The sequence below is a fragment of the Anoplopoma fimbria genome, chromosome 17 (assembly GCF_027596085.1).
Source record: "Anoplopoma fimbria isolate UVic2021 breed Golden Eagle Sablefish chromosome 17, Afim_UVic_2022, whole genome shotgun sequence".
Classification (NCBI taxonomy): domain Eukaryota; kingdom Metazoa; phylum Chordata; class Actinopteri; order Perciformes; family Anoplopomatidae; genus Anoplopoma; species Anoplopoma fimbria.
This window is the reverse complement of record NC_072465.1, coordinates 21,472,896-21,499,245: the sequence shown is the minus strand read 5'-3', so window position 1 is coordinate 21,499,245 and position 26,350 is coordinate 21,472,896. Positions and strand designations below refer to the sequence as shown.

General features: G+C 39.2%; 3 protein-coding genes across 3 annotated transcripts; all 3 read left to right on the top strand.

The window, feature by feature from the left end:
* The first annotated feature begins 107 nt into the window (after window positions 1-107).
* itcha (itchy E3 ubiquitin protein ligase a) lies at window positions 108-15,134 on the top strand. The gene is made up of 24 exons (XM_054616891.1): window positions 108-226; window positions 1,741-1,811; window positions 2,164-2,305; window positions 2,445-2,569; window positions 3,485-3,616; window positions 3,964-4,012; window positions 4,185-4,363; window positions 4,544-4,844; window positions 5,028-5,123; window positions 5,445-5,619; window positions 6,477-6,546; window positions 6,691-6,775; window positions 7,908-8,036; window positions 8,490-8,562; window positions 8,753-8,824; window positions 8,934-9,022; window positions 9,245-9,404; window positions 9,718-9,851; window positions 10,439-10,579; window positions 11,032-11,152; window positions 11,297-11,401; window positions 11,745-11,841; window positions 11,941-12,013; window positions 12,452-15,134. The coding sequence occupies exons 2-24, from the start codon at window positions 1,787-1,789 to the stop codon at window positions 12,549-12,551; spliced, it is 2,673 nt and encodes an 890-aa protein (XP_054472866.1). The 5' UTR covers window positions 108-226; window positions 1,741-1,786; the 3' UTR covers window positions 12,552-15,134.
* Window positions 15,135-16,107: 973 nt separating this feature from the next.
* Window positions 16,108-18,383, top strand: pxmp4 (peroxisomal membrane protein 4). The gene is made up of 4 exons (XM_054617431.1): window positions 16,108-16,253; window positions 16,560-16,622; window positions 16,725-16,923; window positions 17,063-18,383. The coding sequence occupies exons 1-4, from the start codon at window positions 16,141-16,143 to the stop codon at window positions 17,324-17,326; spliced, it is 639 nt and encodes a 212-aa protein (XP_054473406.1). The 5' UTR covers window positions 16,108-16,140; the 3' UTR covers window positions 17,327-18,383.
* Window positions 18,384-19,807: 1,424 nt separating this feature from the next.
* tgm5l (transglutaminase 5, like) lies at window positions 19,808-26,329 on the top strand. Its single transcript, XM_054617747.1, has 14 exons — window positions 19,808-19,814; window positions 19,998-20,180; window positions 20,286-20,519; window positions 20,845-20,963; window positions 22,448-22,576; window positions 22,942-23,119; window positions 23,340-23,475; window positions 23,653-23,756; window positions 23,856-24,095; window positions 24,191-24,343; window positions 24,436-24,645; window positions 24,740-24,897; window positions 25,454-25,590; window positions 26,027-26,329. The coding sequence occupies exons 1-14, from the start codon at window positions 19,808-19,810 to the stop codon at window positions 26,178-26,180; spliced, it is 2,142 nt and encodes a 713-aa protein (XP_054473722.1). The 3' UTR covers window positions 26,181-26,329.
* Window positions 26,330-26,350: the final 21 nt, after the last annotated feature.

Sequence of the window (26,350 nt, the reverse complement as noted above, 5' to 3'; positions counted from 1 at the left end):
CATAAAGAAAAATAAAGAAAAACCATTGAATGAGAAGGTTTTTCAAAATGTGAGTAACTAAGGTAACGGTGACATTATTGTGAAAAGCTCTAAACCGGAAGCGCTGATCTTGTTCTGGGCTAGCGGAACGCGAGGCTGCTCTGATGGCAGGCTGCTCCCTGTCAACAACATAGACACAGCTGCACCTGGACCCGGGTTCACCCGCTTTACCGTCTGCTTCTGCCAGGTACGGCCCCGTTGCGTTAGTCCCCCCCCAACCCCCCACCCCGGGAGAGAGTGAGGTCTCCTCGTGTGGTGTTAGCATTGCTAACCACCAGTCAATGCACTGTTAGCTTAGCTTAAGCATCGCTGAACAAAGTTGCCTCCCGGGGGTTGGTGCAACTTCTCTGTTTCTCTTAGTCAGTCACACACCAACACACGCTTGTATCACAGGTGTTAATGCATCCTAGCAGTGACGTGGTTTGGACTGTTATCCCTCAAAAGGGTAACTAGTGTTTGAAGTTGTCTTGACAACAAATCTGCTAACCTGACAGATAAGGCTGTTCAGCTACAGGAGTCACGTGACTGCCTTCATGTTACAGCTGGTCTGCTTTTTAGCAACTACATGGTACTGTGTGTGGTGTGTCTGTGACATGGTAACCTGTATTCATTGTTAAGTGTGTGTGTGTGTGTGTATATATATATGTAATGAGTTGACTTCCTGTCCTGTCATAGGATGTTGTTTTAAAGATTAGCAAAGGGAGGTTTAGTGAGGCTTATATAAGCCAAGTTAAAGATGGGGTTTTCCATTATGGCAACGTTACATGGTTGTTTCTTTAAATAGCTAAGCCAACTGTGTCACTGGGGAAACATGACTTTTTAGTGCAAGTTGTGTGATTTTTGGATATTAAAATGATCTTAAATCCACATAGAGTTGTAAAATAATACAGTACAAGATGAGTTAGATGGTGTCAATGTTATTGCCTTTCAGTGTGATTTATTATACAGTCAGAATGATGTTAAAATGTGCCCACTGTTTAGTCTAAATACGTACTTTAAAGCAAATTCACCTGACATGTTTTGCTTGGATTTTATTGTGAGGCTTAGGTTATATATTTGATTTGGCATCACTACAATCAAACTCTTTTTTAATTACATTACATTACAGTCATTTAGCAGATGCTTTTATCCAAAGCGACTTACAATAAGTGTATTCAACATAGGTATTCAAGAGAACTACTAGTCACCAGAAGTCATAAGTGCATCTCCTTTCTTAAACAAGCATCTAAAAGCATAAACCAGAGCAAAAGTACAGAAACAAACTAATACGAATACAATAAGTGCAACAGACTAATATGAATACAATAAGTGCAACAGACTAATATGAATACAATAAGTGCAACAGACTAATATGAATACAATAAGTGCTAAGTGGAAGGCTCAGGGTAGTACTTCATGAAGAGGTGAGTTTTCAGCCTGCGCCGAAAGATGGGCAGCGACTCTGCTGTCCTGACGTCAGTGGGGAGTTCATTCCACCACTGAGGGGCCAGGACAGAAATGTATCCAGATACCTAAACCAGTCAAAATGACCCCTTTGTTTAGTTAGATAGTCTCATCAATCCATACCTGCAATTGCATGTAAAGCCAGACTGTGTTTTCCAGTGACAGTAGCAACGTGAAGGCCTAATCACTCCGTAAGTAGGTTACCTGCATTGAGTGTCCCGTGTTTACATCTGATGTCACTGGTTTTATTTGACGCAGATCCTGTTGGTGTAGCCAAACAAGGCTGCAGTGTTATGGATAAACCATGAAGGCCCAATTACAAGTCACAGGTAAGTTATCAGTTGTCATTGCAATACTTGTAAGCTTGTTTATCATTTAAAAAAATAGACACAGATTTGACAAATTGATACAGTTTTGGGAATGTATTGTCTATCTTTGGCTATAGGAAGCTAAAGGCTATCGGATGTTAAGTTACTGTAATTAAAAAAATGTTTGAAGAGCCGTCGCTGACTGTTATTGTGTTCAGTACAGGGAAGCTACAGGAAGTGGGGGTTTATATTCATGTTCGTGGTATTAGCAAGATGTTGCATCTTTACCAAATACAACTTCTGATCAATTCTGATCAGATCTACTGAAAGTTATATTACCTACAATTTCACTGAGGTGTTTTATCCTCTCCAGTGCTTTCAGCCAAGCTGAAGGAAACCAAAAAGAACTGGTTTGGTCCCAGCCCTTATGTTGAGGTGTCTGTGGATGGCCAATCTAAGAGGACTGAGAAGTGCAACAACACACACAGTCCCAAATGGAAGCAGGCTGTCACAGTGTGAGTACGGCTGTTGTTTTGTGTTGTGTTCTCACACAGCTATTCATAGTTGACTATGAATCCTTCAAGTATTCGTGCAGACCATTCTTGATATTTTCTCTGGTGTTGACTATCTTGTCAATTTCTTGCTCATATACAGAATTGTTACTCCGGTCAGCAAGCTGATATTTCGTGTTTGGAGCCACCAGACACTGAAAGCAGACATCCTGTTGGGAATGGCCATGCTGGAGATCAGTGAGACCCTTAAGGCTAACGACCTGAAAAGTGAGTTCATACTTCTTTCTATGGTAATATTGTGTTTCTTTAAGTCAAACCAACACCGATGTGTTACAATCTTGTTGTAGCACAACGCTATTTGGTAGTTGGAGCTAATGTTGTCCAGCCTCTTATGATTGAGTCCCAAAGCTCCCTCCTTATGGCTTATTTATTTCAGGCTAATGAAGAGTTGGATCCCTCGTAATCAAACTTTCAATATCAGCCGCATAATCTTTATTATTATATTCCTTTATTGATCCCCATGGGGGAAATTCGAGTGTTGTCTTTATGGCAGATGTTGCACACACTGTAAAATATGCATACTTGTGTAAGAGTCCATATTTTCCTGGGTTGATTAGGAGAATGCTTTATTGGGTTTTGATAAGCGTAACAACCCACATGCACAGTATTCACTAGGTTCTCCTTTCCACGGGATTCAGACCTCACCTAAACTTATGACCTTCCACTCGCCCGGACTGTGTTTACAGCATAATTCAATGGCTCACCTCGGCCTCCGCAAACAATGTGACATAAAAGACTGGTCCATGTTCTATGTAGCTGCTTCCCCTTCATTTGCGGAGAGTAAAAAAAGATTCAAAGAAACCTCTCCATTAGCCCCTGAAGGCCTTGTTGCTTGTTACACCCCATGTGACTAAAGCGGTTTGAGCCGTCAGAGTGACTGTCACTGCCACAGAGCCCCCACGCTCTCACCAGCAGGGCTGAAAACAGTAACCAAATACCTTGAGAAAGAGACTATTACAAAGGCCCAGTGAGAAGGGCCCTCCTTAGGCAAATTATGTCAAAAGTGTGTAAATTTAGTGAAACATTTTTTTTACGACATCAGTGCAGCCTCAGTATCATCTGTGATGTCAGTCTTGCACATTCTAAGCACCGGTTTAACACTGTATTCTGTTCCCTCCGCAGTATGTGAGGTAGTGCAGACGCTGCAGCTGAGCTCAGACAGAGACCCTCAGGATGTTGTAGGTGATCTGTCCGTCTGTCTGGACGGCATGCAGGTCGACCCAGAAACCTTTGCCTCGGCAGAGAGAGAACCTGGTAAAGAATCACAAACACGACATAAACCCACCATATTAGATCAACCACAGGAGCAATTTGAGCGCATGAACTATGCATAGATTTGCAATATTTGAATAATTTAGCTGCTAAAGGGACTTTCCCTTCCTCGCCCTTCAAAGTTTGTCCCCTCTTTGTAGAACTGATGCATCTGGCCAATTTAGCTTATGACAGATATATGGAGATTGGCGTAGTTGTACTCTTTTATTTTTCACTATAAAATGTTCCTCTTCGTACACATCTCTCTCAGTATTCTTAAATAACCAGCAGTAACATCCCAAATTATTTTATTTACATGATGTCACTTCTCTTTTTTCCCCTCATTCTAGTTACTGTTCCAAATGGAATTGTAAAACAAAATGGAGACAACGGCAACAGGTTCAGTAAACTTTTATTTGTAGGCCTACGTATTCATGCTTCTTTGTACAACATCCTGGGTCAGTCAGTGGTTTTGTAAATGAAAAGCAAATCTCTTTGTTTGTGTGTTTACTTAAAGAAAATACTCACTGTATACCTGAAGAATAACTTAGGAAAATATCTTGATCCCCAGGTCTAGCAGAGACACATCCCCGTCCAGTGACTCAGAGGAGTGGGTTATGGTACCTAATGGTCATGCCGTCAATGGTACGGGTTCTCCTTCCCGATCCCCAGGGGGCTCCAACGCCTCGCGACCTCCCAGACCAGCCCGACCTCCTCCTCCTACCCCTCATAGACCAGAAGCCTCACCAAGTACGAAAAGACATCGCAGTTATTTAAACACAATCTCACATGCCATCTATTTTCTTTCAAATACAGAAATAGTGTGTGAACTGTGTTTAAAGACTGCAATCATACCAAATACACCTCTGCAAATGGGTTCATAGATTTCAAGGTTTTTTTCTTCTGCCATCCTCCCACTCCTCTCTCCAGCCTCTTCAAGCAGTTCCTCCCCTAGTGAGCTGAGTGAAGCTCCAGCATCTGATGGCTCCTCTCAGGCGTCAGCTAGTGGATGTTCAAATCAGCAGGATGACTCAGGCGTAGCAACAGCAGCAGCAGCAGCAGCAGCAGCAGCAACAACAGCAGCAGCAGCAGCAGCAGCAACAGCAACTCCAACAGCAACAGCAGGTTCTTCACAGACAGCAAGTGGCCCCAAACCAGGGACTTCTGCCTCAGCAGCTCCGGCCACAACTCCCAGAATCACCCCCATGAGCACCGGCCCCTTACCACCAGGGTAAAAGAGCAAGGCACTACTCTTGGTTCTGAAAGTCCTCACTGTGGCCACTGTTAACACATATTACACGTATCGCATTATGTAGCAGAGATTTAGTTTAGTTTTCAGTGACTGAATCAGTCTGCTTGCTTTGCTGTTTCCTGTGCTTTTGTCTTTGATCACTCATTTACGTTGTCACTACAGGTGGGAGCAAAGAGCAGACCAGAACGGACGGGTGTACTTTGTGGATCACATCGAGAAAAGGACAACCTGGGAAAGGCCCGACCCTCTGCCATCAGGGTACCAACACACATCTCTTGTACTGGGAATACTAACATGGTTCTTGCTTTGCTCTGTAGGACTGTGTGAAGTGATCAACCATAAAAATGATCCCAGATTAGTACAGAAATGTTTTATTCTCTATTTGCACAGTTAAAGGCTGCTCCAGGCCCATTTTGCAACTCTTTTTTTTCCCTCATTCTTTTTTTAGATTTAAGATGTAGTCAAAAAACAGGTGTGTCTTGTGTTGATATGAATGGCAGGCAGAGCCCTCGGGCATATCTACGTTTTGTCCTACATTGTCAGCACCGCCTTCTTTTTTTAACTTTCCTTTTCCGGTAGGTGGGAGCGCAGGGTGGACCCGATGGGTAGGGTGTACTACGTCGACCACATAACCAGAACTACTACGTGGCAACGGCCCACGCAGGAGTCGGTGCGTAACTATGAAGAGTGGCAGCACCAGCGCAGCCAGCTGCAGGGAGCCATGCAGCAGTTTAACCAGAGGTTCATCTATGGGGTGAGAGCAGTCACTGTATTAGTTACTGGATATGTTACATTCACTCAGTTCACACGAAGCACAGTTCAAACATTTATCTGTTTTGGTTAATGATCTATTAAAAATATTCTTCTTTGAATAATCATTTGTTTCTTAAAATGTTGTATCAATGCAGCTACTGGAGAGGAGATGAATATGCAAATACTGTTGATGTCATGTTCACAAAACCAGAGATTAAATAATGAACATGTTAAACAGAGATTCATGGTGAGCGCAGAGGAACTTTCCACTTCACCAGATGAATGTGAAAGCTCCATTTGATTGTCAAACTCTGCTGAACATTCAGAACTCTGCACAGTGAAGCTCAAACATCAAAGTGAAGTAAAAATAAGCAAAAAAAATTGGGTGTAAAACACTAAATAATACACAGTGCCTTGCAGACCCTGCAGAGACAGAACATAAACCCTAGATGATGTTTCTATTATTTATTTTACAGGCTGTGGATACCCCTATCGTAATTATTTATTTTGGTTGTTTGAAATAAATCATCTCATAACAAAATTAAACAATGCCATCAACACTTTTTTCCCCAGCATAGAGTTTACATGCGTGGCATCTTTACTGATTGTTTTTGAAGTCTAATTTGGTTCTCAGGTCTAACGTAGATGCACAATAGGATGACTGTATGATCCTAACAATGGATAACTATGGTTAGCATTTTATAAGTCACATTGTTGAGGAACTTAGAAATGTTAACACCCAGTGGGAACAGAAGTAACAATGCTATGAGGTCAATTGCACTTGCTTAATGATACATTCTTGCTTTAACATGCTGTGTTTTTTTAGACTTAACGTGTCCCGTTCTCTCTTTGGCTCAGCTCCAAGACCAGTTGGCAGCCACGGCCAACAAAGAGTTTGACCCGCTGGGACCCCTGCCACATGGTTGGGGTAAATGTCACTGAGCTTTAGACATTTATTTTAGCTGTAGTAACTGAAATGTTAGAAAACACCGTAAATATTTTTTCACTGTGATGTTTGCAGTGAATTGATACAGAATTATATCTAAAAAATATGTTTGTTTTTTTATGGCAGAGAAGAGAACAGACACCAACGGCAGAGTGTATTTTGTCCATCACCCGACTCGGGCGACACAGTGGGAGGACCCCAGGACACAAGGGTGAGTCTATGCCTGTGCCTGTGCCTGTGCCTTATGTAATGTGTATCTTGATACTGCCTGACAGACTATAAATGATTCTGCCTGACTAAGCTGTAGTTCTGTTTAATCGCCTCTAAGAGGCGCTAATGTGTCTGCAACCTACTCGGCTCCAGTATTCCTAAAGCACTTGAGAGTACAAAATCAGTCCTGACTGGGATTAGGAGTGAAGTATGGAGAATGGAGAGACACATATGTGCACCCTCTTTTTAGGTTTAGGAATAAATGTAAATAACAACCATCTTTAAGTAGGAAATGCCTCTATCTGCTCCAGGATGTAGCAGAGCTACAGAGCTCTCCTAACCTGTAATGAGTTACCAGTAGGTGAATAATGAATGACAGGACAAACACATGCAAATAATCTTGAAGGTGTGGAAATATAGAATGTAGAATGTAGAAGGTTAAACATGCATCTTTAAAATATATTGCTGTGTTTCCAACATCATGTTTTTTTTTAAGGGAGGTGATTTATTTTAATAGTGATTGCACTGAATCTTTAATAAAACTGCTACATGAGGAAGTTGTGTGTCCACAAACAAACAAGCATCTGACTAAACAATGGGGAAATAGTAGTTTTTACTTTTCCTGGTCTATATGTTCTGTCTTTAGGCTGATGTAACTCTCTTAAGCCTTACAATCAAGATGTTATTTTTGTATGACGAACGTCTGTGTTCTGTTTTCAAAAGGATAGGTAGAACCCTGCATTTAGCAAAAATAATGATGTTTTCAAGCTCTTGAATTCTTTTATTACAATATATTGAATATTGATATCAATATGAATAGATATATCGTAATATCAGTCAAACATCATGTGAGCCTGTTTATATCAAAGCCTCAATGTTTTGCTTCAAGGCAATCATTTAATATTCCGAGATATGCTGAAATGTAGCATATAAGTGAAATGTCTGCTGTTTTAAAGTGGACCTAAACATTTAATGCTCCTGCTTGTATGTTTTTGTTATTTGTGCACATTTTTCTTTTGGAATTTGTTTCCCCAATTTCACTTGCAATGTAAACTGTATGTTTATCTATTAATCTTTTTTTTTAACAATTGATGTGTTTGATCTATATATTCATGTTCTTTTGTATTACTCAGGCTGCTGAATGACAAGCCCCTGCCAGAGGGTTGGGAGATGAGGTTCACAGTAGATGGTATTCCCTACTTTGTAGACCACAACAGACGAACCACAACCTACATTGACCCTCGCACAGGGAAGTCCTCACTGTGAGTACTTTGTTTAAATGTTATACATCTTAACATGCTCAACTTGAGTACATCTCTTACAGGAGGTGCACTCCCTTCAGGTCACCTGCCTCTTTACAAAACTGATACATGTCCAGTAGCTGTTCTCCCTAACCACAACCCCCCTATCATTTACACAGAGTATATAGGTTTAATGTAAATATATAATATTGATCAATGCAGGTTTACATGAATTTCAATCAGTGGTATCACATCGTATGATCGTTATTATGATCCTGATTAAAAGCCTGATTAGAGCATTCCTAAACGGCCCAACGGTGATACAGTGTCAGTAAAATGTCACATTCCTTTTCAAGTTGTGGATGTGAATAAACAGTGACACACACACACACACACACACAACATGTGCATACATTGACTAAATGTGCTTGTTGAATGGACTTTGAAAAATGGTTCTCCTGGTCTTTTCCACAGTGAGAATGGGCCTCAGATAACCTATGTCAGGGACTTCAAAGCCAAAGTGCAATACTTCAGGTTCTGGTGTCAGGTATGTGCTGCACAGCAGGCGTTGAAATGCTTTTGTTATCTCCCATGATTGTCCTATCTTTCCTTATCTTCCATGCTGCTACTTTGTGAGCACACAAACTTGAATAATGTGCAAAGATAAAAGTTATTGTTCACGTATTTTCAAAGCATTCACATTGTCTAAAATTCAAGTATTTCTTTGTTCCTCTCAGCAATTATCGATGCCTCAGCACATTAAGATTAACGTCTCGAGGAAAACCTTGTTTGAGGATTCATTTCAACAGGTAATCATTGTAGAAAACTCTCTTCTCCTTTCCTGTTCTCTGTTTATCAGTATTGTTTCGTTAATGTTTAAGGTGTGTAACTCTTGTAATTCTTTGTCTGCTTTCCAAGATCATGAGCTTCCACCCTCAAGATCTAAGGCGCCGCCTGTGGATCATTTTTCCTGGAGAGGAAGGTTTGGACTACGGAGGTGTAGCCAGGTAATGTCAACTGTCAACTTTGTTTGTACTTATTCTATGACTCCTAAGGTGTGTTTCATTCTCATTTGTAGTTTTGTTGACACCACCCTTGTCTCACGAAACCTGTTAAAATAACAAATCTTTGTAATTTCTCATTTAAATCCTAATTCACAAACCACATCAACCAGTACGACCACTTCCACTAAATTCTTTTGTTTTTGTCCTCCATTGTTTTCTTTTCAGGGAATGGTTCTTCTTGCTCTCTCATGAGGTACTGAACCCCATGTACTGTTTGTTTGAGTATGCTGGCAAGGACAACTACTGTCTGCAGATCAACCCTGCGTCCTACATCAACCCTGACCACCTCAAGTACTTCAAGTTCATAGGACGCTTCATCGCCATGGTACTGATTACTTCGACCCACAGGATGGATCATGTTTTTGTGTCAAAATGCATAATGATGATGTGTAAATCATGCAATATGGTTTACAATTGTCTTTGAAATTGTATTCTTATGATCAAATCCCAAAATGACAAAAAAAAAATACATGTGGGCTCATAGAAATGCCTTATTGCTTAGGAGGGAATTCATTTATTTGATATTTTGAATGATTGAATAGTCACTCTCCTCATATGGTTGGATTCATTTTTTTTTTTTCTTTGTTGTATCTGGCTGTTTTTTTTAAATACATTTGTTCACCGTCTGTCCTTTCTAGGCCTTGTTCCATGGAAAATTCATCGACACAGGTTTCTCGCTGCCCTTCTACAAGCGGATTCTGAACAAACCTCTGGCCCTCAAAGACCTGGAGTCCATCGATCCAGAGTTTTACAACTCACTCATCTGGATCAAGTAGGTCTGGGGATACAAGAGATAACGTGCAGTATGGCTGATGTAGACATGACATGTAGAAAATAATGGAGAAGGTTTGCATGAGTGGATGAACAGACGTTTATGTCACTTAAGATGGCCTGGTGGTCTTTGTACTGTGGCGTACCCTCAACTGTTTCATATTGAATACACTGTTTAGGATATTTCATTGTTGGATTAAAGTATGTAAGCATCATATTCTTAACAAATACGATCAAATAGTTTTTCCAGTTACCAAATTCCAACATATTTGGGTTCATACCAATATAAATGGGCTCCTGTACTACTGCCACATTTATTATTGCGGCAGTAGTGGTGTTTTAAAGAAAAGTTGTGCATTTTTGGAAAGGTTTTTTTTATTTAGCGTTCTTGCCAGGAGTTCGATTAAAGATCGATACCTGGCTTGTGTGCCAGACTATTCCTCAACCCAGATCAGCTGCTAGACGCTATGAAGTTACTGGTTTACCCTTTTTTTTTTTTTTTTTTTGAACAAACAAGATGTAACATAACAACGTATTGTAGGTGGATTTTGTTTTTGTTAACAACGATAATGACTCTCTGCCCTGCAGGGATAATAACATAGAGGAGTGCGGACTGGAGATGTTCTTCTCTGTTGACAAAGAGATCCTGGGGGAGGTCACCACCCACGAGCTGAAACCAGATGGAGGGAACGTCCAAGTAACTGAGGAAAATAAGGAGGAATACATCAGGTACAGACGCAAATTTCCCCACTGCGGGACTAATAAAGGATTATCTTATCTTATCTTATCTTATCTTATCTTATCTTATACAGTCTTATCAAGGCTGACTTAAAACAGCATAACACATTGATATCTCCTACAGTCAAACTTTGAAGATTTTGTAGATTGTATTATATTTGAACCAAGTAGTCACATGATTGAAAAGGTAATGGTCATTAATAAACTAACTGCATTGTATATTTCCAGCAGTAGAGTGACTGCATTTAAAGGAGAGTTAATGTATATCACTTCATTTTTTTAAATTAAGTATTAATATACACTTTTTTTATATGATGATTCAATAATTTATTAATTCTTAATTTAATACTTGAATTAACATTTACATTTTTAAGCAATCACAAATCTTAATTTCTTCCGTATATTTGATTTTCTTATGTGTATCTTCATATCTCTGAATGCAGGTTGGTGGCAGAGTGGAGGCTGTCCAGAGGTGTGGAGGAGCAGACTCAAGCATTCTTTGAGGGCTTCAATGAAGTCTTACCCCAGCAATACCTTCAATACTTTGATGCTAAGGAATTAGAGGTAATGAAATAACTAGACCTATTCTCACCCACCTTTACCAAAGCAGGAAAGGTTTATGTTTTAGGTTCCGTTGGTCCATTAAAGTGTTGATTCTGCTGTAATAAATCATCCATATTTGAGATCTTGCTTCCTTCTTGCCCGCAGGTGATGCTTTGCGGGATGCAGGAGATAGACCTGGTGGACTGGCAGAGGAGCACAATCTACAGACATTATGCACGCAGCAGCAAACAGATCCTCTGGTTCTGGCAGGTTGGTACAGTAGCACAGTTAGACTGGACTGTTCGGTCAAACTTAAAGATTAAAAACACCATTTCTCATTCCTCTCTCTCACTTTACTCTACATTTACTACAGTACATTAATATTGCACAATAGTAGTGCAGTTTGATGTCTCTCAAGTTTATTTTCCTTGAGCCCACATCTGAAACTTTTTGGATTGGAAGACTTGACTTTTCAGTGGGTACCAAGATTTTAAAAACTCTTAATAAAGCAAAGATAAACTTCAGATTTCAGGTGAATTATGTATGATTTAAATATTTAGTTTGTCATACAGGATTTGCTAAGTGGTATTAACACAGAATGATCTGTGGACAGTTTGTGAAGGAGATGGACAACGAGAAGAGGATGAGACTGCTGCAGTTTGTCACAGGAACCTGTCGCCTCCCTGTTGGTGGCTTCGCTGACCTGATGGGTACGCAAAACAGACGCATGCACACTCGAATCATATAACGCATCAGAATTGACTTCTTGATTTAATTGTCTTTCTGCTTGTTATTGATTTAATATATAGGAAGCAACGGCCCTCAAAAGTTCTGCATTGAGAAAGTGGGCAAAGAGAACTGGCTTCCACGAAGCCACACATGGTAAGGCCACTCGTTCTTCTCTAGAAGTTCTCAGACTTCAGGTATGTGGTCAGATGGCAAATCTGATGCAGGATTAAACCCTACTTACCAAACCCTCTTAGTCATTTCTGATTAAGCAATCTGTTATTGTTAGACTTTAATTTGGTATTTGAAGTTATGTAATACTGAGTGAGAAATGTTGTACCTTGAGTAATACAGTTTGTGTTTATTTAGCAGATGATCTTGTGCTACATCATTTGACATTATTGCTGCAGTGAAATTCGTATTTATTTATTTTTATCAGCATTTGTGAAAGTCTTTCCATACTCCTAATGCTTTGAGTTACTTTGTTCCACTTGTGTTTTTTAAAAAAATGCAACTTAAAAATGCAGGATACACATAAAGACCAATATATTTGTGTGAAGAGTCATCTAGTTTCTTTGTCTTTTCTCTGCATAGCTTTAATCGACTGGACCTCCCTCCTTACAAGAGCTATGAGCAGCTGAAGGAGAAGCTCATGTTCGCCATAGAGGAGACGGAAGGCTTTGGGCAGGAGTGAAGCACCAAGAGACGGGATGGAGCAGTGTGTGCTTGGAGGAGCCGTATCCATTTCAGACAAGAGAAATGGATTCTCAGATTCTCCTTGCAGGCAGGAGCTGCTTTTGAAACTGGTAGATGGAAAAACGTGCAAATCTTTATTTTCTATAACATTGTCATAGGCAGTGAGAACTGTTTCCAAGCTGTTTCGTCGCAAATTCCTTTTTTCCAACAAGACACTTATGAATCCTGCTCGTTCTGTTTTGCTTCTCACCTACATGATGCATTCAACCCTAATCCGGCGGATCGCTCACCTAGTCAGCCCACTATCAGGCAATGAAGGCACGAGAGACGCTTTTCTCACCCTGTCATGTCTGCACTCGCTCAATGTTGCGCAAGTGCAGTTTCTACACGTAAATCTGTGAATTGTGCAGTAGTAACTTCTTAAGAACCGCCTTGTCAGGTTTATGCACTGGAATTAACAATTCTAGAGGAAAGAACCATATATGTGCGTTTTGACTTTTAAAAAAAAAAAAAAAAGGTTCATATCTTAAAGTACCATCAGAGGCACATAAATGGTTTAGGGTCTTTTAGACTGAACTTTTATTTTTCTTTAGTTGAAAGGATGGATGAATGGACAGATGTTTTTTTTGTTTTTTTTTAACTGACTGACTCCCGTAGCACATACGCAGTTTCTTTATTAACTTTGATGAATATGATCATGCTTATTGTAATTATAATTTCCCTTATTTCGATAGGTTGATTTCTGAACTTTATAATGAGTTGAAACTCCTGAACTAGTTTGCACATAGTTATGTAAGCAGGAAGTCGGTCGTGATTGTTCTTAAGAGAGGTTGTATTTTTATGTGCAATAGTTTTGTAGAAAACAATTATGCCAATAATGGAGCCAAACAGTGATTTGTTTGATCATTTTATAACACTTTGGTAAGTTTCAGCATTTGCTATTGATTTAAAATCTCAATATGAAATAGAGAACATTTGCATGTTTGCAAGTGTATTTGGTGAAACTTGTTTGGTTGTGATTTGATTTGAGAACTTTGCCTTCCCAAAGTGATCTGTGCTGTATATAAAATCAGCCTGTTTGACCACGAATGGTCACTTATTTTAGCAGTCAGGCAGACTGAAAAGAGTGAACTGTTTTTATCGGTAAATATTAGCTGTTACTAATGAAGTGGGAGCTTTAGGGTGCATTGTGTAAAAGAGAACAATGATTTGTTGAACAATGCCCTAGTCCCACTGAAAGGTAGCCAATTCTCTGGTAGACGTCCAGAATTAAGTATTATTCTAGATCAACGATGAAGATACTGTTTAACGTGTTGAGTGACTAATGCAGTTTATGTAAATATGATTACAGAGTAGAAAATGTTCACCCAAGCAGTGGACCCCTTTGAGTTGCAGGCCTAAGTTGATAATTAAGATTTGAATTAATGTAATATAAGTGGCCCTAGTTTTATAGGGTGTTAGGTATTCAGATTTGTACAGTATAATATTGTTAGTATTTCACGTCTTTTTTTCCAAAAATAGCTTCACTAACGTCAGAATTATAGTTTCTTTTTAGTATCAGGTAGACTATAACTTTAAGAAAATGACTATGGAACCAATCTACCAAAGGATTTTATTTAATTATTTTTTGTAAAGCATTTGACTTAAAGTGTGATCAGTCCTTAACAAAATTCTTACACATTTCACATCAGTGGTCACTATTAAGTTGTTGATTGTCCTTTATCATATTAGTGGGTAACACTGTGACATACAGAAAGGTAGCTCAGCTACTTCAATCATAAATGCAAAATTTGAACAAAATTGAAATCTGTAAAGTGATATTTTTTAACAACTTGTATCTGTCAAAGCATCAAGCTGTGTAGAATGTCTGTGTGTGTGTGTGTTTTTATTGGCAGTGTGGTGTAAATTAAATGGTATACTTTCAATGTGTATCCAGATCATTGAATAATCTTCATTACACATTGAGTTTCAGCAAATTTAGTTTAAGATCCCAGTAAAAGCTAAACAGATGTTGTGCTCATGAATTTGCCCATGTATGAACCTGGTGTCAATGCTGGTACTACAGAAGACTATCTTACATTTAAGCCCTTACTGGCAGTAATGCAATAACATGCATACACAACTCACTGTCTACCTACTGGTGTGCAGACTTGTGAAGAGATTATTGTAAAAAATACAAAAGGACACCTTGATTTTAAAGAAATAGATTTGAAATTAAATGTTCACCGTTTAATATTTTAACAGATTACTACTAATTAACTTTGCACCTTGACACTCCAAACCGGTTGAATTAAACACTTCACTGTTTAGTCACTGCTGTGTTCCAGATCACGGAGCAGTTAAATGTATAGAAATATGCAAAATAGTGTTTTAGTCGTACTGATTGCATTGTAAATCATGTTGATAGTGTAATCACTGTTTTTTTGAAGCTCTAACTTTTTTGATAAGTGGAAGTCAATGGTTGAATATACTATTTATTTGGAGGATGGGATTCATGTAACAATGGACTGGATTGATTGAGAAGAGTGAAACAGTAATAAAATGATTTAAACACTGGGCTCCTGCAGGACACTTGTGAAGTGTTAATTATTATCAAAGCAGCATTTGTCAACATTTGTTCACAATATCCTACATACAATTTATAACTTTGGTTTGTATATTTCTTTTAAATAAATGCAACACAACAATTATTTTACATATTGTCCCTTAAAATATGAACAATGTGTGCACTTCCCCAAGATTGTGATAAGGGAAAGGAAAGTATGCTCGCAAAGCCTCAACATCATAATGTTGCTTATACATTAATGCAACAGTAACACACACAAAAGCTATTTTACTTTTGATATTTTAAGTATATTTTGCTAATATCTTTTGCAAATAGTGTACTGGTTTACTACACTGCATTTGTCTGACATCTTTAGATACTTTTCAGATTACATTATTTTGTTCATACCCTCCCTGTCCAGTGGGAACCATATCTCAAAAATGTGTTTTTGAATGTGAATGTTTCTGATAAACCGACTAATAAAAATAACTTATTTCTTCTTCTTCTTTCTCCTTCTGTTTATTATTTCTTCTTATTTTGTTCATACCCTTTCTTATCTTGTGTGTTTTTGAATGTGAATGTTTCTTAAACTAATGCTGTGTTGAGAAAATTATTTCTCCTTCTTATTATTATTTCTTCTTTCTTCTTCTTATTATTATTTCTTCTTATTATTATTTCTTCTTCTTCTTATTATTATTTATTATTATTATTATTATTATTTGTTATTATTATTATTTCTTCTTCTTCTTCTTCTTCTTCTTCTTTCCTAATAGTAAAACACTGACAGGTAACAATAGTACTGCACAAATACTTTTCCTTTTTATACTTAAAGTACTTTTTGCTGATAAATATAAGCGCAGTATTGAATGCAGGATTTGTACTTGTAGTGGAGTACCTACAGTTTAGCTTTTGACAGGATCTGTTCATTCACAAAACGCACACAATGTTGCACTACGGCACCTTTTCGCTGTGACACACCGTACTGCTATGTACTTACATGTGTGCAACATGAAATAGCGTCCTCTCGGTTGCAGCTAAAGTCATGGCAGCTCCTGGTCTGATTAAAACTCTGCTGTACACTGTCAACAACCTACTGCAGCAGGAGAAGTACAAAGCTGCGTTGGCAGTGTTGAAAGGATTCAGAAATGGCGCCGTGTAAGTGAAAATATTAATGAATATATTAATATATTTACCTCTTTACCACATAGCTAGGCTAGTAGCTATCATTACATTACATTACAGTCATTTAGCAGACGCTTTTATCCAAAGCGACTTACAGGAAGTGTATTCAACATAGGTATTCAGCTGTAGACCTGTAGTGGAGGCTGTCCTTAGCAGACTAGAGCCACCGTGATTGCACAATTGGCAACAAATAGCATGAGTATAAGCAGCAGGTTTTAATGACGTGTGACAGTGTTTCCAGACAGCCCTGACATTATAATTAAATATTTTTCCACTCAGATATGGGGCCAAAATCAGAGCACCACATGCTCTGGTGATGACGTTTCTGTTCAGAAGTGGCAGGTAAGGATTTTTAGCAGTCATTTATTAAGTAACAGTCCGTTGCTATCACAATGCAAGTCTTGTTTTTAAGTCTAAACAATTGTTTCCCTCTGTCTTTAACAGTTTGAAGGACAAGCTCAAAGCCATTTTCAAGGCCACGTACACCCACTCCCGAAACCTGGCATACTTTGTGTTCACATACAAAGGACTTCAAACCTTGCAGGAGAGATGCCAGGGGAAGAGTTTGCAGTCTCACTCCTTTCTGGCCGCCTGCGTTGGAGGATGGCTGGTGTTTGGAGATAACAACAACATCAATAGCCAGGTTTGATATGCCCCGTAGACCAAAAAAAAAAATCACACTTGCTCTTAACTTGATCCTATTCGTGCATTAAAAAACACATCATCATAAACTCAAGACTGCTCACGTGTACGATCAGTTGAAACTCTTTGCTCTTCTCTAGATCAACATGTACTTGCTGTCTAGGATCCTGTTCGCTCTCTCTCGACTGGCTGTAGAGAAAGGACTCATCCCACAGCCTAAACATGACCCTTTCCCACTCTTTGCCACGCTGGTGTGGGGAATAGTCCTTTGGCTGTTTGAATATTACCCTCACACCCTCCAGCCCTCACTGCAGTCCTCCATGAACTACCTCTACCATGACAGCAATGTGTGGCACGACATAACAGACTTCCTTGTTTATAATAAGCCAAGGACTGCTGCTTAGAAATGACGTTGTAGTTTTTATGATAACGGACCAGCCCTCTACAATACATGAGTTGCATTATAATGTTTTATAATTATTAATATTCCAATTTTTGGGGTAATGTTGCCTTTTTCAAATGAATGTTAGATTATAGTGTAGTTATTTTTTGTTAATGTTTGATTCATTGACATTTGTATATCTGTTTGTGTGTAGACTCACACCTAGACCAGTCTATTTGAATAGAATTATTACTATTAGACAAAATCTGCTTTAAAGGAAACATTTGTCGCCTTTTTATCTGGAGCTCCAATCAGTGTTTATGGTAAATGTAGTCCATTGAAGCAGGAAATTCCTCAGTGTGTGCCATATTGACTGACAAAGCTAAGTTCTCTTGCTCGTGGAGCTGTGCAGGTAGTTCCTACATGTACCAGAATGCATAGTGAAGCTAAGTTGCGTCTATACCTAATGCAGGTTATGAAAAAAGACACAGTTGCTCCATAGTCCAAACTAGTGTGAACCAAGACAGCAATGAACCCTATTCTTTTCCAGCAGCGCATTACAGCTGCACTCCTTTGCTCTCATCAGCTCAGGTTCTGGCTCCCCCGCCGGCAAAATGCTCACGCTGCATTTCTTCGGCCGTAGACTCTGGCTCGAACAAAATTGACCAGTCAGTCAGCTTAAACACTGTGAAATGTGCACTTTACAAATCCTCATCCATAACATCCTCTGCACTTATATGTGGTGCTGCCATTTTTGCTGTTGGTAATGTTAGTTTACAATACAAGCAAGTAGTTCTTCCTCCTGCCACCAACTATGTCATGTGATGTCAAATTACTCCGCTGGATGAAGGAGGAACATAAAAGGAAAGTAGCTACGCCCCAGACACTTCGAAAACATCGGCAATAACTGCAGCGTTTCCACATTATGTCCCTCACCTGGATAAATGAAAAAATATAAATAGTATTTTTGTTTCTACTGATATTTTGGGTGCTTGTAGAATGTCTGATTTTTTTTTTTATTATTAACCACGGTGTGTCACTAATTATAACTGCCACAGAATAAAACACAAAAAGTTGAACTGCTGTCTCAAACATGTCCATATCAGCAATGTCATTATCAAGTGATTTGGTATAAAAAATAAACATTTATAAATGGAGAATAAATGTTTTAAATAAATAAATAAACTAAAAATAATTAGTATTTAAAAATGGCAACTGTTAAATAGTGGATGTGCATGTTGAGGTAAATGTCAATGCAAATTGTGCATGCCTGTATATGCCGGCCTTTTACCAATTAAATGACATGTAAGGACTTTTGCCTTGTAGACTTGAGGGGGTTCAGAATTGGATCAAAACATTACCTGTTAAATAGAATCTAGTTTTAGTTGTGAGCTTCTGACAGTGGGAATTGACACAGCCAGGCTCTAAAACTGTGAAAAAATGGGAGACACACAGGCTTACTTAACAAATTAAGTGATATATTAACCAAAACAATATGTCATATAAGTCAAACAAATGAGTGGAAGGAATATTTAAAGACAGTAGTGTTGGGAGAAGGTGATTGACAATGTGCTGTAAAAATAAAGAAAAGAAACCACAACAAAGGTATAGAGTGAGAGTAGATCTGCTATACAAACGTCTTCTGTTGCTCAGGTTTTTATGAATGGGACACAAAGGGCCCAGAAGTGTTCCATTCAATTCAGTTCAATTCAGTTTATTTGTGTATAGCCCAAAATCACAAATTACAAATTTGCCTCGGAGGGCTTTACAATCTGTATTCCATGCGGCTGATTACTCCTCAATCAGGTCTGCAGAAAGCAAAGAAACAGCAGAGGAACTAAACAGAGGTGCCGTCACAGATTAAAATGTAAAAATTAAGAAATTCAAAATGATTGAAGCCATGTAAACAAAGCAAAACACACAGGGAAAAGTAAGAATATAACATTAAAAGCAGACGACAAAACCCAGGAATTAATTAAGGCACTCTTTTCTGATTTATCCAGTCTGGGATTCCTGGGAAGTCTCACATGCTTTGACAAGAATTTGTCAACTGTATGAATAGATATTAGCCACAGAAGGCAATTAGTTTGCTTTCTACTTGTGCTCACTTAAATAGTATTACTGATCCTGCTACAGGTCTCATACCTGTATTACAAAACCTTTGCATAATCTTGCAGGTGTTCACTCCCACCAAACTATCATAGTCATCACTGTAATTCCATTGAACTGGGTGAGTCTGATTGCCCACGTAATACTTACTTTACGCAAGAAACTATTCACCTGTAACTCAAGAAGGAGGGGGTGTATAATTTTATTGGGTGTGTTTTAGTACACATGACTTGAGGGCCTTGGTACGATTGAGTAAAAACTTGTTTTCTTTCACACTCGCACGTGAAATGCTTTGCCCTACCCTGTCAGAAGGCGGGGCGAAGGTTTATATATCGTAGCAGAGGGTGAAAGCAAGACATATAGCATTGCAATCGAGAATAGGAGGCACTAACAAATGGAAGGTGAGATTTGTCTTCACAAATGCAAGCAATTTATCTCTCTACTCGTTTCTCATTTTATCAGTTCACTGAAATCTGAAAACCTCACTTTTTGTTCTTCCTATCTTTTATGTTTCTAGTAACTTCTACCAGGTAAATTCATTTTTTTAAATCAGTATCTTCATGTTTTTTTCTCTTTCTTTGCAGACTTGAAAATACACAATGTCAACTTGGAAAAGTCTGAAAACCTGGAGAGACACAGGACAGAGGGCTTCAGCAGCTCCAAAACCCTGGTGGTGCGAAGGGGGGCCCCGTTCAGAGTCAGTCTGGAGCTGGAGGGCCGAGCATTCAACCCCAAGGCCGACACTCTGAAGATCAAAGTTATGCTAGGTAGTCTAGATTTTAATATTTTGGGGATGAACGGCTATTGTATGCAACCAGTCTAAACCACAATTTATAATCCCATGTGCTTAATTGTCTCTCTTCTCTCCTCAGGCCGCCTGTATGTGGCAATGCCAGTCACTTTCTCCAAGAGGGTTTCTTCCTCCCAATGGATAGCCTACATTGACCCACATGGCCTGAACCTCCAGAACCCTTCCATATTCATCTCCTGTCCTGCCTCCGCCCCGGTGGGCTGCTACATATTTCAGCTGTATGTGTTCACACAGAACAAAAAGACGACCTGCGCCTCCAACAAATTCAACCTGCTCTGCAATCCCTGGTGTCGTGGTGAGTGAACCCAGTGAGGTGATCGGGAGCTTTTGTGAAGTGCATTCAAAGCAATAATGCAGCAAACCAAAGTGTACATGTAACACCATATATGGTTTGTGTGGCTGAATGAGTTCATGAGGATGCATTGCATACAGTCATCACCTTTACTCATGCATTGTTTCCTTTTATTGGCGTCTGATTGCTACAGTGCAGTGTGAATCATACCTGACAGAGTAAATGTCTGGCACCAGCTTTACAAACCAGAAAGAAATAATGGCAATATATTTTAAAATGTCATTGCACAAGGAGGTGCTAATTGTCTTTTTGTGTTTGTTTCTTGCAGAGGATGCTGTGTATATTCCCTTTGAGGACCAGAGAGAAGAGTACATCCAGAACGACTCTGGCCTGCTGTTTATAGGGACAGCTATGAATATTGTGTCCAGACCATGGGCCTTTGATCAGGTATGAAAACCATATTATATTCCTTTATTGATCCCCATGGGGGAAATTCAAGTGTTGCAGCAGCTCAACTACACAGACACAGACAATAAATACACATACTATACAACTACACAGACAATAAATACACATACTATACAACTACACAGACAATAAATACTACTATACAACTACACAGACAATAAATACACATACTATACAACTACACAGACAATAAATACATACAACTACTAAATACAACTATACAACACAGACAATAAATACACATACTATACAACTACACAGACACAGACAATAAATACACATACTATACAACTACACAGACAATAAATACACATATACAACTATAAAACTACACAGACAATAAATACACATACTATACAACTACACAGACAATAAATACACATACTATACAACTACACAGACACAGACAATAAATACACATACTATACAACAAAATAAAGATAGAACAGGAATAAAATAAAATATCTGTTGATCAGAACTTTTGCAAAGGTTCAATAAGGAAAAAGACTGGCTTATTTACAGCGGAGGTGCTGACTCAACTCTGCGGTGATGTCTTACTGTACCGTATGTAGAGCATACTGAGTACTGCATTTAGGTCAAAGTGTGCCGTTACCGGCAGACTGTTCACGCTGAATTCAACTAAAGCAATACGTTTTCTCTGCATCACATGACGGTATCAATCACAACGTTACCGGCTCGAGCTACTGATTGATGAAAATTGATTTACACCAATGTAAATAGAATATAATTGTATTCCTTAATGGTCATTGCACAAAGTACAAACAAAATAAGTAGCAATCCTCACGGTGCATACACATGTATCACACAGTATATAACTTGTCCATTCAATTTGATATTTTCCAGTATTATTTTAAGGCAAATTACGTTTTTTTATTCTTAAATATTTTTTCTACAGTACATTATATATGTGAGCTTGTGAGGTTTTCTTCGTAACTGTACCTCTACGTCACTTGCCATCATTTATGGTTATTTTAACCAAATGGTTAATTATTTTAACCGTCTGCGTGACAGTCCGGCAATCCAGTCTGAAGAGGCACAATGCATTTAGGGGCGGTTTAATATGTCCAGTAAATTAATTTGTCAGAAATCCTTGCTAATATAGGAAACATGCAGGCATTTTTCACGTACAGAACATTCACATTCTATATAGTTGAAATGCACCTCATACTTTATTAATACTAATAATTTTGTCATACTGTGAAAAGTATGTGGGGATTCGATTTTCGAACAGAGCCTTAGACTGTTGATTTCCATTAAGTTACAAATGTAGTATTTATTGTGGTGCTGCTTTATTGCTTGTGTCTGCTTGCAGGATATACTTTTAATCCTTGAGTTGGATTAAACATTAAGCATACTTTTGTTTATTTGTTTATTAGAATATGCTCCAAATTGTCAATAAATGTTGATTTAATTATCTTATTGCTTTCCCTCTACCTGTGTAGTTTGAGCCCGATATCCTGGAGATTTGCCTGAATCTGCTCCAAGTCAGCCCTCAGCACAAAAGGAGCAGAAGAATGGACTACCTGAACAGAAACAACCCCATCTACATCAGCCGGGTCGTGTCTGCCATGGTGAGTGCCAACAGATTCAGAGTATAACCATGAATATATAAACTTCACAATATGAATAAATCAATAACAAGCCGTGTTCTGTTTCACCAATGTTCTTATTTACTTTCTATGACAACATGAGCGTCCTTCCACTTATTAAAAGCATGTTGAGGCTTGAACTTAAACACAGATAAACGCACACCTGCTGCAAAGTTTTCAAAACTAAATGACGCACTGTTATTATAGCAGTAAAAGAGGTAATGAAAGTAGTTATTAAACTGCCACTGAGGATCTGAATCATCTGGCAAGATGTGAGATTTCCCAGTTTGTTTTATTATTGAAGTGCAAAAATGGAAAATTGCATTCAACTTCTCTTTTATGTTCAGATCAACAGTGAAGACGACCGCGGTGTGCTGAAAGGGAAATGGGAAGGTGACTTCAAAGAAGGAGTTAATCCCTCCTTGTGGACTGGGAGTGGGGACATCTTGACCCAGTGGGCGGACTCTGGTTACAAACCAGTCAAGTATGGACAGTGCTGGGTGTTTGCAGCCGTCATGTGCACAGGTGATTATTCTACATTTTTCAAATAGAATCATATACTCAAACATCAGTCAAACAGTCTTTAGTCTTGACTAGTCAGTACTTTTTGTACCAATCTTTAATAGCGAGTACTATATGACAACATGATTGATGTGTTACATTTTTCCATTATGCAATGTCCAGATATGTTGATCAGTGTGCGTCTGTTTCGTGTGCGTCTGTTTCTTTTAATTATGTGTGTTAGTCATGAGAGTTCTTGGCATCCCTTGCCGTGTCGTCACAAACTTCAACTCTGCCCACGACACCAACGAAAACCTGGTGATTGAGGAGTTTTACAGCGTAACGGGGCAGAAGATGAACATCAGCAAAGACAGCATATGGTCAGTGGTGATTTTTAATTTTGAATCTGTTAACATGGCAAATATGATCAACAGTTTTTGTGAAAATGACCCTGGTTTATTAAAGCACTTTTTTTTCAATAATCATGACGCTTATTTAGTTTTGAGAAGCAAGCCTATTCATACTTTGTGATATGTCATGTTGTCTCTTCTTAACAGGAACTTTCATGTGTGGGTGGAATGCTGGATGACTCGCCCCGATCTGGGATCAGAAATGGCTGGCTGGCAGGTTCTTGACCCGACCCCCCAGGAGAGGAGTGGAGGTATGAGAGAATGTTTTTTTTACTTCTTTGGTCACGTTGGAACTTGTTCTCTTGATCAAACATTGCCATAACCTTCATTTCCTCATTCTTTTACTCTAGGAGTGTACTGCTGTGGCCCGGCGGCAGTCAAAGCCATCAAGGATCGGCGTATCGACCTGGTTTTTGACATCCCCTTTGTCTACGCCGAGGTGAACGCCGACGTCCGCTCAATCGTGGTGAACGAGGGTCGGGTGGTCAGCTACAGCACAGACACGGAGAAAGTGGGAGCCTTCATCTGCACCAAAGCTGTTGGCTTCCCCATACACCAGAACATCACAAGAGACTACAAATACATCAAAAGTATGAGCCCAAAACAGAAATTCCTTCATCAAGTGGCTTAAGGTTTGTTCCAAGGCATGAATACTTACAGTTCTCTTTAAATCTTCAAAATGTAGGCCCGACTCCGACACTTTCATCGAGAAGTTCCACAATATCAGAGGACTCAACACCAAACAGAGACTCAACACTAAACAGAGACTGGACACTAAACAGAGACTCAACACTGAACAAAGACTCAACGCTGAACAAAGACTCAACACTAAACAGAGGTAATTTAGAATTTTGAATACAACATCAGGCTCGTCATCTGCTCAAACACATGTCATCTCATGCATTTGCTTTCCTCATGTTCATTTCACAGGCTCGTCCAAGGGCGTGGTGGTGGTCCTGAGCCTGGATAAAGTTCCTGTTGAAGGGGAGCCCGTCCGCTTCACGGTGAAAGTCATCAACAGGCAGAGGGTGGCCAAGAGGATGAAAGTGCATCTGAACGCCCAGGCTAAAAAATACAACCACAGCCCCTCAGACACCTTCTGGGAAAGCCACGGTGCCATACAACTGGCACCCATGGACGGTAAATACACTTTTCACTCACATACAGATTCAAACTTTCACTTCTGAGAGAAGGTGGTTTAAATTTCTTTCCTCTTCTCCCTCTGTCTTTCCAGTCAAGGTTATTCGCCAGCAGATCCTCCCAGCCGAGTATGAGAATGTGGATGGTGATGACCTGATCAACCTTGCAGTAGTCCTGGAGGACTTGGCCAGCAAAGAGCTATTCCTGGCCTCAGACGAGTTCAATATCGCCAGCCCAGAGCTCACCATACAGGTATTGTATTTCAAATTGTTCAAACATGCATAACTTTTTTTTTTTATATAGAACAAAAATCTTAACTTTTTGATACCAAATATGTATTCCCAAACAAAGGGATAATGTATGAAATGTTTTACAAGCCACCTAGAATATTTGATGTGACAGTGCAGTAGCTTAAGAGTTGTAGGAAACATACAGAATGTATTGTCATTGCACAAATTGTACAACAAAATTTGATGTGCAGCTCTTGAACTGCTTGAAACAGTAAATATAACAATCCACACCCACCAGACACACACACACACACACACACACACACACATACACACACCGGCTCTACAGATAAGTAGTAATAATAAGAAAGATAAAATAAAGTAATAAAAGGAAGTGGCATATCAAAAAAAACATCAAGCATCTATTGCACTTTATAAAGATATTACTGCAGGTACACAGTTATTGCACAATACGTAGCAAGATGTCTTCAGGTCCAATCATTTTGACTCACTTTAGAGTTATTTGAAGGGTCATTAAAAGGAATCATCAGGATTGACTAACTTCATTTGTCCTTCAGGTTGCGGATGAAGACTCCATTGTTCTAAACAAAGAGCAGACTGCCATAGTGACCTTCACCAACCGATTTTCTTACCCTGTGAGTGGAGTACTGGCTGTAGTTGGGGCCGGGCTGATTCAGGGCAAACTCCTCTTCAGGTAAGAATTGATGACTTCTTGCTTTATTTTTAATGTAGATGTTGAATGTTTAATGACCTCAGTGATTGGTGCACTTCATGAATGGCTGCGAGGAATGCTCAAATAAAGGAGTGCCACTGTGACATGGCAGTACAGTACATCTTTGTTGAAGGAATGTAGGCTTGTTACAGTTCTGATTACAGTGCAGTTTGTGTTCGAGCAGGCGTGGCTAGGACAAACAAAATGTTCCTCTGCTGGGTGCAAATCAGGGTTGACAATTACTTACAGGCACTGAAGGTTTATTTTAAGGCTTCTCGAGTACAAGAAGTGTGTGATAAGCTAAAGGAACAAATATAGTCTTATGTGTGCCAAGTTTAAAAATTTGAGCCAGTCTCAGACATCCGCAAACTTCAACACCTTGTGAACTCATTTATATCCTCTCCGTCTCTTCCTGCAGGGTGCTTTCTCTGCATCCAGGCAGCGGCTTGACGCAGCACATCACCTTCATCCCCAACAAGGTGGGAACAAAGATGCTGCAGGCCAGCCTTTTACTCAAAAACATCAACTCCACTATCAGAGGCTTCGAGATGGTCTCTGTCAGCAGAGCTTAAATCCTGTTTTTGTATGGTTTTTTTTGCTCAGGTGTCAAATTTGGGTGTTTTTATGTTGTAAAAAGTCATAACTAAAGATAGAACATGGCAACCAGATGGCAGCATCAGTCTCAAATTGATGAACATTCAAATTATTGTCAACCTTCATGTTTTTCTATTGCTTTGTATGA

Bases quoted from the DNA above. Each gene is read 5' to 3' on its own strand.
- itcha (XM_054616891.1), top strand. From the start codon at position 1,787: ATGAAGGCCCAATTACAAGTCACAG. The intron at 4,013-4,184 runs GTTCAGTAAACT...CTTGATCCCCAG, and splicing joins AATGGAGACAACGGCAACAG to GTCTAGCAGAGACACATCCC. The intron at 4,845-5,027 runs GTAAAAGAGCAA...TTGTCACTACAG, and splicing joins ACCGGCCCCTTACCACCAGG to GTGGGAGCAAAGAGCAGACC.
- tgm5l (XM_054617747.1), top strand. The intron at 20,181-20,285 runs GTAGTCTAGATT...TTCTCTCCTCAG, and splicing joins GAAGATCAAAGTTATGCTAG to GCCGCCTGTATGTGGCAATG. The intron at 23,757-23,855 runs GTATGAGAGAAT...CTTTTACTCTAG, and splicing joins CCCCCAGGAGAGGAGTGGAG to GAGTGTACTGCTGTGGCCCG.
- pxmp4 (XM_054617431.1), top strand. From the start codon at position 16,141: ATGGCAGCTCCTGGTCTGATTAAAACTCTGCTGTACACTGTCAACAAC. The intron at 16,623-16,724 runs GTAAGGATTTTT...TGTCTTTAACAG, and splicing joins TTTCTGTTCAGAAGTGGCAG to TTTGAAGGACAAGCTCAAAG. The intron at 16,924-17,062 runs GTTTGATATGCC...GCTCTTCTCTAG, and splicing joins ACAACAACATCAATAGCCAG to ATCAACATGTACTTGCTGTC.